This window comes from Lithobates pipiens, unplaced genomic scaffold, assembly GCF_037356315.1.
Source record: "Lithobates pipiens isolate NorthernLeopardFrog02 unplaced genomic scaffold, aLitPip1_a1.2 Scaffold_18, whole genome shotgun sequence".
Classification (NCBI taxonomy): domain Eukaryota; kingdom Metazoa; phylum Chordata; class Amphibia; order Anura; family Ranidae; genus Lithobates; species Lithobates pipiens.
In genome coordinates, this window is record NW_027507758.1 from 139,529,188 (window position 1) to 139,547,091 (window position 17,904).

At 45.0% G+C, this 17,904-nt stretch overlaps 1 protein-coding gene across 2 annotated transcripts in view; it reads right to left on the bottom strand.

The window, feature by feature from the left end:
• Positions 1 to 1,962: 1,962 nt before the first annotated feature.
• The window catches only part of GINS1 (GINS complex subunit 1), a 56,217-nt gene continuing 40,275 nt past the window's right edge, over positions 1,963 to 17,904 (bottom strand). For both annotated transcript variants that reach the window (XM_077486187.1, XM_077486186.1), the window contains exons 5-7: positions 9,762 to 9,878; positions 9,114 to 9,188; positions 1,963 to 2,114 (exon numbers count right to left, since the gene is read on the bottom strand). In XM_077486187.1, the coding sequence (XP_077342313.1) occupies positions 2,046 to 2,114; positions 9,114 to 9,188; positions 9,762 to 9,878 (261 nt within the window). In that variant the 3' untranslated portion in view covers positions 1,963 to 2,045. The remainder of the gene's footprint in view (positions 2,115 to 9,113; positions 9,189 to 9,761; positions 9,879 to 17,904) is intronic.

The window sequence follows — 17,904 nt, forward strand, 5'->3', positions numbered from 1 at the left end:
GTCCTTACAGGATGTCACCAATTTACAAGCAGACCTCAAAGCTCTGTCTAATTGGGCGACTATGTGGCAGATGAGGTTTAATGTTGAGAAATGTAAGGTTATGCACTTGGGGGCTAAGAATATGCATGCATCATACACGCTAGGGGGAGTACAACTGGGGGAATCCATAGTGGAGAAGGATCTGGGGGTTTTGGTAGATCATAAGCTCAATAATAGCATGCAATGCCAAGCTGCGGTTTCCAAAGCGAGCAAAGTCCTTTCCTGTATTAAGAGAGGTATGTACTCCAGAGAGAGAGATATCATTTTGCCCCTGTTCAAATCATTAGTAAGACCTCATCTGGAATATGCCGTTCAGTTTTGGGCACCAGTTCTCAAAAAGGATATCGGGGAACTGGAGAAAGTGCAGAGAAGGGCAACCAAACTGATAAGAGGCATGGAGCAACTCAGCTATGAGGAAAGATTAGAGGAACTGAATTTATTCACTCTTGATAAGAGGAGATTAAGGGGGGATTTGATAAACATGTACAAATATATAAGGGGTCCATATAGGGAACTTTGTGTCGAGTTATTCACTTTAAAGTCAACAAAGAGGACAAGGGGGCACTCTTTACGTCTAGAGGAGAAGAGATTTCATCTCCAAATACGGAAAGGTTTCTTCACAGTAAGAGCTGTGAAAATGTGGAATAGACTCCCTGCAGAGGTGGTTATGGCCAGCTCAGTGGATTGCTTTAAGAAAGGCCTGGATTATTTCCTAAGTGTACGTAATATAACTGGGTACTAAAATTTATAGGTAAAGTTGATCCGGGGAAAATCCGATTGCCTCTCGGGGGATCAGGAAGGAATTTTTTCCCCTGCTTTAGCAAATTGGATCATGCTCTGCTGGGGTTTTTTGCCTTCCTCTGGATCAACTGTGGGTAGAGAATTGGGTATATGGGCTGGTGTGTGTGTGTGTGTATGTATATATATATATTTTTTTTTTTTTTTGGTTGAACTGGATGGACTTGTGTCTTTTTTCAACCTGACTAACTATGTAACATGCTCAACAAACTTCACTTTGGTTAAAAAAAAAAAAAAACATACGTACTGCACTTACAAGAAAAGAGTCATCAATCTGCAAACAGGCAGCGTGGATACAATAAGCCGAAGTTGTTATACAACCATCGGTCTCCCTCCCACTGGCCAATCCCCAGACGATGTCCTTTTGCTGACGAAATGCTTAGGGTGGGGGCTCCAACTGTAACATCACGTTAGTTCCTTCAGAGATGGTGGATGGGCGCGCGCAACATAGGAGGGAGACCGGTGGTTGTATCACAACTCCAGCTTATTGTATCCACACTGCAAGTTTCTTGATAGATAACTCCTTTCTTGAATACTTATGTTTCATTAAATTTTATCATCAACGTACACCATAGAAGTCCTTTTTGCTTTGCGTTTCTGAGTACTTATAGCAGCAGCCCGAGTCTTGGATTTTCCACAAGGGTTTGAGGGAGACCATACTTCCCTAAGGCTGGGCAAGACTGCTGAGGCGGTCATCGCTTTCTGGTAAGCAGGTTATCCATACACTTTGGGTGGCACTTTGTTTTGAAGACCGTGTCATGATCTTTTTGCAATTAAATTTTCTTCATTTAGATGGACACCGTTTTACATGGACTTTCTTTGATGGGACCTTGCTTTAGTTTTCTTTTTTTTTCATTTTGGTACACTCACCAATTTTTTATGTACATGTATATTCATATACCTATGATTTAATTAGCACTGCATCTTTTGTTGGATATTTGCACTTCATTTGGAGTTTTTGATGTCAGCAGCTTATTTGTTATTTCACTAGTTTTTAGTTTTAGCGCAGGGTCAGCCCTAGGGCTTTACACTTATATATTTTTCGACTGGTAGCATCCTATTACAGCAACAAGTTTTAACAGTTTTGGAAAGTTTACTTTTAAAAAGAAAGAAAATGAACACAAATCCCAAATTGATTTTTATCAAAGTACAAATCCATATTTACAAAGTATATAATACAGGACAAATTATTAGAAAAAAAAATAATTCTAAGATAACACATGCTCTAGAACACCTTGTCGGATCAGCTGCTCGCATTTCCATCTTGGCAGAAAATGCTGAGTGGGGAAAAAAAAAAAAAAAGAAAAGAAGCATTAATTAACATGATCAAGAACCAGCATCTAACACAGTTATACAATATACCGTATAGGAAAATGTACTTGATTGTATATCTACAAAAACATGATACAGGCCATATTATATTGTGTGTTCATATTATTGTGGAGCCGTTTAAAATATACATCTTACACAACAGGAGAACTAGTCTTCCATTGTTTAGCCATCTAATTTCCTGTACCTAAAGCCCACCGTACACACGATCAAGATATTGTACAAAAAAATACTACTTTCAAAGCAATCGTAAGATAATCTGGACAGTCGCCATCCAAAATTTCTGAAGGGGCAAAACAAAACAATTTCTTGTATACCAGATCGTACGATTTTCATTTAGGCCAGGTTTACACTGGTACATCACGACAGTCGCACAAAAATGGGACTAAAAGCAAAATGTACTGGAGATTTTAGTCGACTAAAACGTAGGACATTTTAGTCGACTAAAGACAAAATTGAAGACTAAAATGGGACTAAAAGCAAAATGTACTGGAGATTTTAGTCGACTAAAACGTAGGACATTTTAGTCGACTAAAGACAAAATTGAAGACTAAAATGGGACTAAAAATAGGATTTTTATAACAGCTTGCCTGTAAAATCCTTTTCTTTGAAGTACATCATGGGACACAGAGCCATAGTAGTTACTATGTGGGTTATAGGCCACCTTCAGGTGATGAACACTGGCACGCCCTAAGACAAAAAGTGCCCTCCCTATATAACCCCTCCCACTACTGGGAGTACCTTTTGTAGCCAAGCAATACACATGTATTCCATAGAAGGGAGGGACATCTGTGTCCCGTGATGTACTTCAAAGAAAAGGATTTTACAGGTAAGCCGTTATAAAAATCCTATTTTCTTATCGTACATAATAGGACGCAGAGCCATAGTTACTATGTAGGATGTCCCATAGCAATGGCAACTGAAGGGAGGGTGACAACAAAAAAGTAGGGCATTAAGAGACTAGAGGACTTATACTGCAGCACACTGCGCCCAAAAGCAATACCCTCATGACCTTTTACATTGATTTGATAGAATCTGGTAAATGTATGGACTGAAGACCAAGTTGTGGATTTGCAGATCCGAGCCATGGAGGCCTGGTGATGCACTGCCAAAGAAGCACTAACAGCCCTGGTGGAGTGCGCTTTAACATGAAAAGGAGAAATTTTCCTCTTTAGACCATAAGCTTGAACAATCACTTGACAAATCCATTTGGAAATAGTAGATTTTGATGCTGCCTGTCCTATCCCTGTACTTAGATTGAACTGGATGGACTGGTGTCTTTATTCAACCTTACTGAGTGTCTACAATTGTCCCTATCCCTGTACATTGCACACTCACATTGGTCCCTACCCTCAAGGAGCCCACAATCCAAGGTCCCCATTCATATACTAGGGTCAATTTTGGACAGAAGGCAATTAACCTACCTGCATGTCTTTGGAGTGTGGGAGGAAACCAGAGCAAACCCACGCAGGCACAGGGAGAACATGCAAAATTCCAGGCAGGTAGTGTCATGGTTGGGATTTGACCCAGCAACCCTTTTTACTGCTAGGCGAGAGCGCTAACCTCTACACCACTGTGCTGTCCTTTTAGGACCTTCTGGCAATGCAAACAAAACATCCGTTTTGCGAATCTGAGCGTTCACCTTTAAAGAGGAAGTAAACCCTCATGGGTTTACTTCCTCTTTCATTCCCTGCAAAGGCAAAGCATAATGGACTACTATGCATCGCATAGTAGCCCATTATGTGTCACTTACCTGACACAGGAGCCAGCGAAGTCGCCGATGCCCCCTGTAGTCCGCCGCATCCATCTTGCTGGTGGCGTCTCGCAGCTCCGCCGCTGTCATTCGGCGAAGCCGTCACTCCCACGCATGGGCACGGGAGTCGACACGCGCGGCAGCTCCATTCTTGGAAATGCCGCGCTCAGTGCGCCTGCGCGCCGCTGCCTACGGCGCATGCGCCGTAGACAGCGGTGCCTGTTTTCGGGCAAATATCTCCTAAACCATATAGGTTTAGGAGATATTGCTTGGACCAAGCAGGTCAAAGTGGTTTGTAAGGGTTTACAACCACTTTAAATAGACCTTGACCGCTCTCACTACATCAAGAGAATGTAGTGACCTCTCTTCCACAGACCGAGGTTCTGGAAAAAAAAGGCAGCAGAATATCCTGGTTTAAATGAAAACCTGTCACTACCTTTGATAGGAATTTAGGATGAGGCCGCAATATCACCTTATCCTTATGAATAATAAAAAATGACTGCTTACAGGAAAGGGCTGCTAATTCCGATACTCTTCTGACAGAGGATATGGCAACCAAAAAAAATGATCCTCCTCATCGAGAGGACCAAGGGAATATCCTGTATAGGCTCAAGAGGCTGTTTTTGTAAAGCAGACAAGACTGAATTCAAATCCCAAGGATTCAGGTGTGTCCTGACGGGAGGATTAATCCACGTTACTCCGTGAATAAAGTTACAAACAACAGAGTGCGAAGCAAGAGGCCGTTGAAACAACACTGATAAGACCGAGACCTGGCCCTTGATGGTACTCAAGGCCAGCTTAATTTCCAATCCCCTCTGTAGGAATTCAAGGATCCTATCTATGAGATTTTCCGGGGTGCCAACCCCTGGATTCACACCAGGTGACATATGCCTTCCAAACTCTTTAGTGTATGACTCCGGAGGCTGGCTTCCAAGCACTAACCAAAGTAGACACTACTGAAGGAGAAAGCCCACAGTCCTTTAAAATGTGTGTCTCAACAGCCAAACAGTTAAAGTGGTTGTAAACCCTTACAACCAACTTTGACCTACAGGTAAGCCTAGATTAAGGCTTACCTGTAGGTCCAAGAAATATCTCCTAAACCTACACGGTTTAGGAGATATTTGCCAAAAGACAGGCACCGCTGTGTACAGCGCATGCACTGAGCACGCCGCTGTCAACGGCGATATGCCGCGAGTGGCGGCTCCCGTGTGCGAGTGACATCGCGGCTTCGCCGAATGACAGCGGCGGAGCAGCGAGACCCACCGAGAAGATGGATGCTCCGGACTACAGGGGACAGCGGTGACTTCGCTGGCTCCTGTGTCAGGTAAGCGACACATAATGGACTACTTTGCGATGCATAGCAGTCCATTATGCTTTACCTTTGCAGGGAATCAAAGAGGAAGTAAACTCATCAGGGTTTACTTCCTCTTTAAATTTAGCGTTTGTAGGGTAGGATGGAATACTGGCTCTTGCCAGAGAAGGTCTGGCCACAGTGGCAGGGTCCAAGGGTCCCCTACCGTCACCATTATGATTTCGGCAAACCAAGATCTTCTGAGCCACACTGGGGCCACCAGAATCGCCTCCTTCCCTTCCTGCAGAACCGGAAGAAACGCATTGATCAGTGAAAACTGATCCCATGGAAAGACCAAGCGTCTGTGCCGCATGCCAGCGGATCCCTCGTCCTTGATACAAAGTTGTCAACCTTGTTGTTGAATCTGAACTCAAACAAATCAACGCCCGTAACATCTCCCTCTTTGACATATAGGCAGAAAAGATGTGGGGGGGGGGGTGAAGGGACCATTCTCCCAGAAACAATTGTTGGCGACTCAAGTAGTCTGCCTGCCAATTATCTATCCCTGGAATGAAAATCACAGATTGGCAAGGAATGTTGCTTTCTGCCCAAGATATAACATGATTCACCTCTTTTTGGGCTGCACAACTTCTCGTGCCCCCTTTATGATTGATGTAGGCCACAGCTGCAGCATTGTCAGATTGAATCCTGACAGGACAATTTCGTAATCTGAGTGTCCAGGCCTCTAGAGCCAGACGAACTGCCCGAATTTCTAGAATATTGATGGGCAAGGTCCTTTCTGACTTGGACCGTTTCCCCTGGACAGATGCCTCTTCCAAGACTGCTCCTCAGCCTAGATGGCTGGCATTCGTTGTTTCCACTTTACAGGATGCTGGTAGAAAGGATTTCCCCTGTTGAACGTTGCTGGATATCAACCACCAATTGAGGCTCTGACGCACCTCAGGGGATAAGCACATTGGAAAGTCCAAAGCCTGGACCTTCTTGTTCCAAGTCGACAGAATACCGTTTTACAGCAGTCTTGAATGAAACTGCACATAAGGAACAGCCTCAAAAGGAGACCACCATCTTTCATAACAATTTCATGCAAAGCCAAATGGAAGGATTTCTTTGTTTTGACAAGCCGAATCAGTTCCTTTATGGAACTGATCCTTCCCTGGGGTAAGAATACCTTCTTTTGAACGGTATCTATGATCAGCCCCAAGTACTGCAATCTCCTTGATGGTTTTAAGGAGGATTTTTCTAGGTTGAGAATCCAGCCTAGGAATTCTAGGTAACTCACGGCTGAGACTAAACTGGTTTAGACAGGACCGATTTACTAAGAACAGATCGTCTAGGTAGGCTAGAATTGTTATACCCTGAGCCCTTAAATTGGCTAAAGGAAGGGCCAGGATCTTTGTGAACACTCGAGGTGCGGTGGCTAGATCGAAAGGCAGAGCCACAAACTGAAAATGATGATTTTCTACCTTGAAGTGTAGAAATTTCTGATGAGCGAGAAAATTGGAACATGTTTGATGTCGATCGATGCCAAAAATTCTCCTCCTTGTAGAATGGAGACAACCGATCGACTCCATGCGGAAGGAATGGACATTCAAGTGCTGGTTTAGATCCTTGAGATCTAAAATGGGTCTTACCTCCCTGTTTGGTTTTGGTACTGTGAAGAGGTTTGACTAAAACCCTGATGCCTGCTCTTCTGTGGGAACGTCTGATATCACTTTCTGAGACCAGAGATGATCCAGACCCAGAAAGATATTTTCTTTTCCTTGGGTCTCTGGGAACATTTGATCTTAAAAAACAGGGAGACGGGAATTCTCAAAATTCTAGTTTGTAACCTAGAGAAACTGAGGAAGCCACCCATCTATGCTGACAATGTTCCTGCCAGATCTTTGAAAAGTGTAGAAGCCTTCCCCCCAGCCGAGCAAGCAGGGGCAGCCATTCATAAGGAGACTTTAGTATTTTGCTTTGCGGGTTTCCTGCCCCAAGTCTTCTTTTGGCCCTCGGACTGCCCTTGAGGTCTTCCTCTTGAACCTGACGGTGGCACATTAATAAAAAGTGGGTTGCATGGTGGGTTGCATTAAACCTTCAGGAGCTGGGGATCCTCGAGGAAACCCACAATCCTGGACTTGCAACAGCACCCCGCCTGTAAAACTATGGCCTTACTACCAAAAAGTACTGGATCCCAGGGTCCAGCTCTCAAAAAAGAGTAGCATTCACAGACAAAACCTTGTTTCTTCCGATATGAGGCCCAGGTACCATTCAATTTGGCCAGAAGAGATACTTTGAATGGATCCGGTCAGCAAGGATTGCTACAGTGGAACTCAGCACAGCACATCTTTACTCGTGACCAACACCTTAGACACTGGCGAAAAAACTGAGGTACTCCCAGTAGTGGGAGGGGTTATATAGGGAGGGCACTTTGTCTTAGGGCGTGCCAGTGTCCATCACCTGAAGGTGGCCTAGTACCCACATAGTAACTACTAAGGCTCTGTGTCCCATGATGTACGATAAGAAAAACTCCCACTGCCAGTGTGTCCAGGAGGCACATTTAGCACTTCAGTGTTTATTCATTTTAATAGCCAGAATAAAAAAACACCAAGTGTGGGTGCATTTGCATGAGGCCTTAACGTGGATGTAAACCTGATTCATGAAATTTGAGCTGAGCACACATCTGTAGGTTTTTCTTATGTCTCTACAAAGCACTGAGTCCCGTATGTTTCTTCTGTTCCGTAGCTCTGTTATCAACCTGATAACTTTAAGTTTGCGTCTGGGAGGTTGCTATAAATAGATTAGCAGAGAGCTTGCCTTCTCACAGCAGAGCTCTACACATTACAGTGATACCTCAGTTTGCGAGTAACATGGTATACAAGCATTTTGCCAAAGGTCCGGGGGTGCTGGTGGCTCCCAGCGCTTCCTGGAGAACTCAAAGACACTGCCCAGCTGGGTGGGGCAGCACAACATGTGTTGGAGCACCTGAAATTGTCAACAGTTCCCGAGTGTCTGAGGGTCACCAGCGCCCATGCACCTCCGGCCAAATACAGTACTGCATACACCAGCAGTGGTTGTGGAACGAATCATCTGAATTTCTATTATTTCTTATGGGGAAACTCGCTTTGATATACGAGTGCTTTGGATTACATGATTGCTTCTGGAACGAATTATGCTCGTAATCAAAAATGATTACTGTACTTCCTTTCCTTGCCAGTGTGGAGTGGGGGTGTGTGCGCCTTTCCTCCAAACAGCGGTCTTGGCTGTATGCCAATCATCCACTCCCAGTGCTGAACAGGAAGAGAAAATATGTAACAGGATGTGCACTTCACTTTCTAAAGGATATAAAAAAGATGAAGACAGCAGATGTACATGTAAAACTTATGTAGGGGTATTTGTTTCATCTGTGTATCAGCCAAGGCTGTTCACTTTAATGGGTATATGTGAGGGTTTAAATCCACTTTAATGGAGGCAGGAAAATCTTTTACTAATCAATGGGAAACCCCCTATTTAAGCAGCAGTTGCATCAACTAGCGTTTTGTTGGAAGATTTTCCCTCAGTTCCATTTTGGATTTCACTCCCAGCGACATTGGTTATCAGGACAATTTCAGAGCATATCTCCTTAACGGGGACAAAGATGGCAATGAAAACCTTACAGGGGTTTTAAACACATCACCACTCTTTCTAAAAAATGTGTATAATACTAATAATAATAATAATAATAATAATAATAATAATAATAATAATACAAAATAATAATAAAAACCACACGCAAAAAAAAGAAAAAAAAAAAAAAAAAAAAAAACACTCTAACACCACAAAACACACACCAAAATTGCCTTTAGGTAAACTTGAAGCAACACTTTTATAAGTTGTCCAGCTTATTCAACGTAATCCTACCTGGCTATTTTTCTTTAGCAGAATTGTTGTGCCATCTTCAATTTCAAATTCACCGTAATCTCTTAAGCAGCGCACCTAAAAAAAAAAGAGACAAATCTGAAGCAATCTAATAATTACACTGATAACTATAGGGTAAAGTTATAATACACAAACAGTAGATTGCACCGAGAGTGGATGTCCAATCAATAGGCACCAATTAACCATTATTTGTTTGCAAGCATAAAATGTATTACTGTCACAAATATTGTGCTAACTAGCAAACCTTGCAGAAGAAAACCATAGCCTTTTCACTTAGCTCTATAAAAATAAGTATATACAAAACCTCTCACATTAGCCAAAATTACTAGCAACTCTAATATTTTTCTACAACTTAAAAATAAAAGAAGATTTCCAATACCCATGCCATGCTTGCAATGCCATTTTTTCCCTCCAGACAAAAGCACAGGTAAGTACTGCTTTTAGGTTATTACCTTTTAGATTTAAAGCTCCCAAAAGCAACCCTATTGAATCAAATTGTATTGTAAATTATATTGCAAAACACTGGCGCTATACAAATCCTGTATAAGAACAATTTACCAACCGTGCACACACCCTAAAATTACATGAATTCATCTTCTCCATTTCGCACAATGATTTTTATCCATGTACCTCTATGTATAGGCTTTTAGGAGGCTTCATATCTTGTGTTATGTCCAGACCTTCTTCACCTCCCAGAGACCTCATATAGGTTGCCAGAGATTTCTTGTACTGATTAAACCAGTCAGTCTATGCGAGAGGGAGAGAACGAGAGTTTTATGTGCAATAAGCTGAAGACAGTTCCCTGTTAAAGTATCACAATGCACCAAGTCATTTAGCCCCCCCAATCAGTTCACCAAAAGAGTATTTACAGAGCGTCCCAAAAGCAGGACTGCCTGTGTTGCCATGTTCGTTCTTTTTCCAGGTTTCGTTAAAAAATGTTTGGATGCCAATGGCAACATCAGAATCTGTTATTTCAGGCACTTTGATAATATGTAAAACCAACATTTCACATTCCTGATATATGGCTGCTGTACCATGTACTCGAACGAGAGAGTATCCTGTTCGCTTCGTATTGCCTCAGATATGTGATAGTCCTGGTGTTCCTGCCAGTCCCTTGGCTTTCCAATAAAAGATGACTACACTAGGCATGAGAGCATGGTGTGGTCAGTTATCTGGCTGTACTGCAAACTAAGCCTGCTCTCCTCCAATGATTAGACTTTCTGAAACACCTCCTCCCTGCACAGCCATTCACTGAGAAAATCAGCATGCTGCTTTTTCTCCTCCCCCCAGCTTTTGTGCCACTGAGAACAGAAGGAATGAGATCACATATTATAATAAAAATAAATAAAAAAAGTTTATATTTTTGTAAATCTATACACGTTTTGCCTTTCATTTCTATTTTAAACTGGATTGGGTTGTTTTACAAGGTGATCGTTTACATATACTTTTAACCACTGGAAAAGTAAAAGGTCCAACATTTTGGTTTACAATCTACACAATCATGCATCTCCTTCATCACATAAGTACTGGATTAAATAGACAAAGTTACAGAAGTTGTTGGTGGACTACAGGTTAAGTGGACCTTTCAAAAACTTCACAAGTCAGCATGACTAAAAAGCAACAGTATAATAATAAAAAAAAATAAAAAAACACACACACACACACACACACACACACACACAATATAAATATATACACACACACATCCTTTTATCATAAAAAAAAAAAAAAAAAAAAAAAAAATAAATCATCGAGTATCAGCCTAGTGACTAAGTCTAGCCTTAGATAATAGTCTGCTGCCAGCAGGAGGAAACCTTTCCTCAACCTCCTCTCCCTCAGAGCCCATTCACACAGGGGCAACACGACTTGTAGGCGACTTGAGTCAGGCAACTTGGACACGACTTGAGTTAAGATCACAGCGCGACTTGGGACGACTTCAAAACGACTTGTGATGACTTCAAGCCCGACTTGGGACGACTTACAAGTCGCCCCAGGCCAGGCGACTTTTGCCGAGGCCAAGCAGAGAATGAGCTCAAGGGGGAACTCCACGGCAAATTTCTGAAAAAAATTTGGCGTGGGTTCCCCCTCCGAGAGCATACCAGGCCCTTAGGTCTGGTATGGATTCCAAGGGGAACCCCCTACGCCGAAAAAACGGCGTGGGGGTCCCCCCCAGATCCACACCAGACCCTTATCCGAGCACGCTACCCGGCCGGCCAGGAAAGGGGGTGGGGACGAGCGGGCGGCCCCCCCCCTCCTGAGCCGTACCAGGCCGCGTGCCCTCAACATGGGGGGGGTGCCTTGGGGGAGGGGGGGCGTGCGGCCCCCCCACCCCAAAGCACCTTGTCCCCATGTCGATGAGGACAAGGGCCTCTTCCCGACAACCCTGGCCGTTGGTTGTCGGGGTCTGCGGGCGGGGGGCTTATCGGAATCCGGGAGCCCCCTTTAATAAGGGGGCTCCTGGATACCGGCCCCCCACCCTATGTGAATGAGTATGGGGTACAATGTACCCCTACCCATTCACCTGTAAAAAAAAAAGTAAAAAAAAAAAACACATCACACAAGGGTTAAAATAGTTTATTGCACAGCTCCGGGGGTCTTCCATCTTCGGGGTCTTCTCGCCGGACTCCTCCGCTATCTTCTGCTAGCTCTTTTACTAGCGGAGGAGTCCGGCTTTCTTCCTCCCCGCCGCCGGCCTCTTCTCCCGACTTCGGGGGTCTTGTCCCCCTCTTCGGTTCTTCTGCCGGGCCACCGCGCCTTCTTATAGCTCTTTTGCAGGCGGTGGCCCGGTCTTCTGTCGCCGCCGCCTTCCGTTCTTCTTCTTCTTCTCCAGGAGATGTTGACACGACGCTCTCTCCGGCCACAATGCCAGGGACGCGCTCCGCTGCCACTTATATAGGGACAATGGGGCGGTGTCACATGGGTTGATGTCACATGGTGACCCCGCCCCCTTACCATGTGACATCAACCCATGTGACCAACCCATGTGACACCGCCCCATTGTCCCTATATAAGTGGCAGCGGAGCGCGTCCCTGGCATTGTGGCCGGAGAGAGCGTCGTGTCAACATCTGAAGAAGAAGAAGAAGAAGAAGAAGAAGAAGAAGAAGAAGAAGAAGAAGAAGAAGAAGAAGAAGAAGAAGAAGAAGAAGAAGAAGAAGAAGAAGAAGAAGAAGAAGAAGAAGAAGAAGAAGAAGAAGAAGAAGAAGAAGAAGAAGAAGAAGAAGAAGAAGAAGAAGAAGAAGAAGAAGAAGAAGAAGAAGAAGAAGAAGAAGAAGAAGAAGAAGAAGAAGAAGAAGAAGAAGAAGAAGAAGAAGAAGAAGAAGAAGAAGAAGAAGAAGAAGAAGAAGAAGAAGAAGAAGAAGAAGAAGAAGAAGAAGAAGAAGAAGAAGAAGAAGAAGAAGAAGAAGAAGAAGAAGAAGAAGAAGAAGAAGAAGAAGAAGAAGAAGAAGAAGAAGAAGAAGAAGAAGAAGAAGAAGAAGAAGAAGAAGAAGAAGAAGAAGAAGAAGAAGAAGAAGAAGAAGAAGAACGGAAGGCGGCGGCGACAGAAGACCGGGCCACCGCCTGCAAAAGAGCTATAAGAAGGCGCGGTGGCCCGGCAGAAGAACCGAAGAGGGGGACAAGACCCCCGAAGTCGGGAGAAGAGGCCGGCGGCGGGGAGGAAGAAAGCCGGACTCCTCCGCTAGTAAAAGAGCTAGCAGAAGATAGCGGAGGAGTCCGGCGAGAAGACCCCGAAGACGGAAGACCCCCGGAGCTGTGCAATAAACTATTTTAACCCTTGTGTGTTGTGTTTTTTTTACTTTTTTTTTTACAGGTGAATGGGTAGGGGTACATTGTACCCCATACTCATTCACATAGGGTGGGGGGCCGGTATCCAGGAGCCCCCTTATTAAAGGGGGCTCCCGGATTCCGATAAGCCCCCCGCCCGCAGACCCCGACAACCAACGGCCAGGGTTGTCGGGAAGAGGCCCTTGTCCTCATCGACACGGGGACAAGGTGCTTTGGGGTGGGGGGGCCGCACGCCCCCCTCCCCCAAGGCACCCCCCCCCATGTTGAGGGCACGCGGCCTGGTACGGCTCAGGAGGGGGGGGGGCCGCCCGCTCGTCCCCACCCCCTTTCCTGGCCGGCCGGGTAGCGTGCTCGGATAAGGGTCTGGTGTGGCTCTGGGGGGGACCCCCACGCCGCTTTTTCGGCGTAGGGGGTTCCCCTTGGAATCCATACCAGACCTAAGGGCCTGGTATGCTCTCGGAGGGGGAACCCACGCCAAATTTTTTGCAGAAATTTGCCGTGGAGTTCCCCCTTCAGAGCTAATAATTCTGTCAAAGTCGCCTGCGTATAGACGGAGATCCGACTTGGAGGCGATCTCCATTGAAATCAATGGGTACCGGTCGCCTACAAGTCGGATAGAAGTAGTACAGGAACCTTTTCTGAAGTCAGAGCGACTTCAGTAGTGTGCATTAAGACGGCTCTCATTCACTTACATTGCTTTTTAAATGTTGTCCGACCTGAGGCGACCTGAGGCGACTAGGGGCGACCTGAAGTCGGATCAGGAGTTGCCCCTGTGTGAATGGGCTCTCAGTGATCAGAATGAAATGCAACATTGTAGAAAGTTACAAAGTAAGTGGATGCAGCATGGGGCTGTTTGGTATCCAATATTTGTGAACACAGCCGAGAACTGCATAAATGCCAGGGTTCAGATAACTCATATCTGCGTGGCATCTCAGTCCAAAAAGTAGATGCAGTGTCTGAAAAGTGCTTAAAGAGGAGGGCCGGTTATACAAAAAAAAAAAAAAAAAGACGGCAGCTGCAAACACTGCAGCTGCTGACTTAATCAACACACTCACCTGTCCAGGGTGCCCGCGATGTCGGCCGCCCGAGGCCGACCCGTCGCTGCCATTCCTTGTAAGGGAAACAGGCAGTGGAGTCTTACGGCTTCACTGCCCGTTTCCTACTGCGCATGCGCGAGTCCCGCAGCTACTGTGCATGCGCGAGTCCCGCAGCTCTTTCTGAATGGGACGCACTGTGTTCTGGAACACACAGTTCCCAGAACACAGCGAGACTCATTACCCAGAAGACGCCGCGACGAAGACAGAAGATCTCCGCGGAGGAGGAAGAGGAAGATTAGGAGAAAGTGCCTAGCAACATGCATTTCTGGTAAGTAAAAAAAAAAAAAAATTTTTCTTCATTTTTTTTGTAATTTTTAATATTTTTTTTGTTTTCAGGGTGGCCCTCCACTTTAAATAACGATGGCAGAAAAGCGGATGAAGGTATTGTCCAGGAAAGTGGTGCAATTATGTTAGATGTAACAAATACTTGCAAGTATTACACATTTTGTAGCCTGCATGCATGTACCACAACAAACCTTATGCCAACGTATACGATTCCTGGTCTTCCAGAATGCTGAGTGTAAATCGTATCCTGACATCTTACATTACAGCTATGGTAAACTCAACCCACTAAAATATTTCTGTACAGTAAAGCTACACATACATACAAACACAGTTAAATCCCATTATCACCCAATATACAGATTGGTCATCACATTTGTACAGGAGCTTTTCCTCATCTCACTTCACACCATATCTTATCTGCTCCCACACCCATCAGATTGACACAAAGGGGTTGATTTACTAAAACTGGAGAGTGCAAAATCTGGTGCAGCTGTGCATGGTAGCCAATCAGCTTCTAATCTTAGGCTTCATGCACACGAGACGCAGATGCAAACGCTGCTGGGACACATGTTGAAACCCGCGTTTAGAAACGCGCGTTTTGCCGCGATTTTGCGGCGTTTTACCGCGTTTGCGTCTAGAAGCGTTTAGTTAAGCTAACATCATAGACCCTCCCCAGCTCAAAAAAACAGTATTATTAACTATTTCAGCAATTTTGTGAGACCAGAGTGAGTAGCAGCAGCTGTGAGAGCTGCAGTGTACTTGTATTTAGCGTGTCACTTGCCACGGCACCTGCCACATGTTGTGGATTGTCCACTTGCCACGTGACTTGCCACGTCACCTGCCACGTCATCTGCCACAAGTTGTGGATTGTCCAACTGCCACGTCACCTGCCACAAGTTGTGGATTGTCCACTTGCCACGTGACTTGCCACATCACCTGCCACGTCACTTGCCACAAGTTTTGGATTGTCCACTTGTCACGTCACTTGCCACAAGTTGGGGATTGTCCACTTGCCACATCACCTGCCACAAGTTGTGGATTGTCCACTTGCCACGTCACTTGCCACATCACCTGCCACGTCACTTGCCACAAGATGTGGATTGTCCACTTTCCACGTCATCTGCCATGCCACCTGCCACAAGCTGTGGATTGTCCACTTGCCACGTCACCAGCCACATCACCTGCCACAAGTTGTGGATTGTCCACTTGCCACGTCACTTGCCACATCACCTGCCACGTTACCTGCCACAAGATGTGGCTTGTCCACTTGCCACGTCACCAGCCACATCACCTGCCACAAGTAGTGGATTGTCCACTTGCCACATCACTTTCCACGTCACCTGCCACAAGTTGTGGATTGTCCACTTGCCACGTCCCTTGCCACGTCACCTGCCACAAGTTGTGGATTGTCCACTTGCCACGTGACTTGCCACATCACCTGCCACGTCACCTGCCACAAGTTTTGGATTGTCCACTTGCCACGTCACTTGCCACAAGATGTGGATTGTCCACTTGCCACACCACTTTCCACGTCACCTGCCACAAGATGTGGATTGTCCACTTGCCACATCACTTTCCACGTCACCTGCCACAAGTTGTGGATTGTCCACTTGCCACGTCACCTGCCACGTCACCTGCCACAAGTTGTGGATTGTCCACTTGCCACGTCCATTGCCACGTCCCCTGCCACAAGTGGATTGTCCACTTGCCACGTCCCCTGCCACAAGTGGATTGTCCACTTGCCACATCACTTGCCACATCACCTGCCACAAGTTGTGGATTGTCCACTTGCCACGTCCCCTGCCACAAGTGGATTGTCCACTTGCCACGTCACCTGCCACAAGTTATGGATTGTCCACTTGCCACGTCACATGCCAGTCACCTGCCACAAGTTGTTGATTTTCCACTTGCCACGTCACCTGCCAGGTCACTTGCCGCGTCACCTGCCAGGTCACTTGCCACGTCACCTGCCAGGTCACTTGCCACGTCACCTGCCACAAGTTGTGGATTGTCCACTTTCCACGGCACTTGCCACTTCACCTGCTACGTCACTTGCCACAAGTTGTGGATTGTCCACTTGCCACATCACTTGCCACCTGCCATGTCACTTGCCACAAGTTGTGGATTGTCCACTTGCCACGTCACTTGCCACCTGCCATGTCACTTGCCACAAGTTGTGGATTGTCCACTTGCAATTGTTTAAAATATTTTTCTAATGGTTTTTCATCATTTGCAATCATTTTTTAGATTTTTCATGTAAAAAAAAAGGTCACCTTTAAAAACGCATATAAACGCAAACGCGGTAGCGGCGTTTTGCCGCGTTTTGCGTCTGAAACGTGGAAATTTTTGATTCTGAACGCATTTTTTTGCTTCTGGAAAAACGAGATTAAACGCAACTGCATAAAAACGGAAAAAAACGAGACTGTGTGCATGGACATATAGGATAACATTGAATGAGTTCAGGGGCAGTTGAAAAAACTGTCCAACTGCATCTGAACGCACGTTTAACTGCGTCTCGTGTGCATGAGGCCTTAGCTTGTTCAATTGAGCTGTTTGTTACAAGAAAATAAAAAATAACCAACACACAGACAACCTGGAAGTTGATTGGTTTCTATGTGGAGCTGCATCAGATTTTGCACTCATCAACAACATCAAATCAACTAAGGCTGCAACTAATTATTTTCATAAGCGATTAGTTGGCCGATTTATCAATCGTCACAATCGGCTAACAACATTAAAAAATTGTGATGTATAAATTTAGTAAATATGTAAAGTTTAAAAAAATAAAATTAAAAAAAAAAAAAAAAAAAAAAAAAAAAAAAAAAGCAATTTATTTAGGGCTGTTACTGATTAAAATTTTCGTGTTCAATTAATCGATTTTTCTTTAACTACTTTTAAATGATCTCCTTGCAGTGAAACTCTGCATTAAACGTGGTATACACTGTATACAATCACCCGACACTAGTTTCCACAATCCATGGCTTAACTTCAGTTCACACAAATACGTTTTATATTCAAACTGTAGCACTGACGCAATTAATTTTTTTCCACAGTAGCGTAACAATCCCTCCACCTCCGTTCTAACTAATCACTCTCAACTTATGGCATGGATCCCTGTGCAAACAGGTGGTGGCCATGCAAGCGGGTATTAAAAGGGTTAACACGGACCATAAACTTCCTCTCATGTCTCCTTAGATCTCAGCAAGGATGCCAGGTCATGAGTAGAAAGAAAAGATCTAAGTGCTCACCGCTTAAGTATAAGATTTAATTTTTGTGTTCAAACACAAACTACTCACATAGAGATGCTAAAAACACAGCATGTAAAGCCGACAATCGTGTTAGTTCATAGGGCAGCGGCGCGTGACGTCATGCATAGCTCCTCCCACATATGCATTAAGTTCAATCAGAACTTTGTCACCGGACTCCTCCCCCCTTTCCCTTTGTTAGCAGACAGAGGCACTTGGGGAAGGGGGGGGGGGGGGGGTTTGAGGAGTCCGGTGACGTTGATGTCTGACGTCACTGGATCTCCGACAGAACTCCCTGAAGACACAAAAGGCGGCAGAGGGGCGAGTATTTTGATCAATCAAAAAAATGTAGCGATTAATCG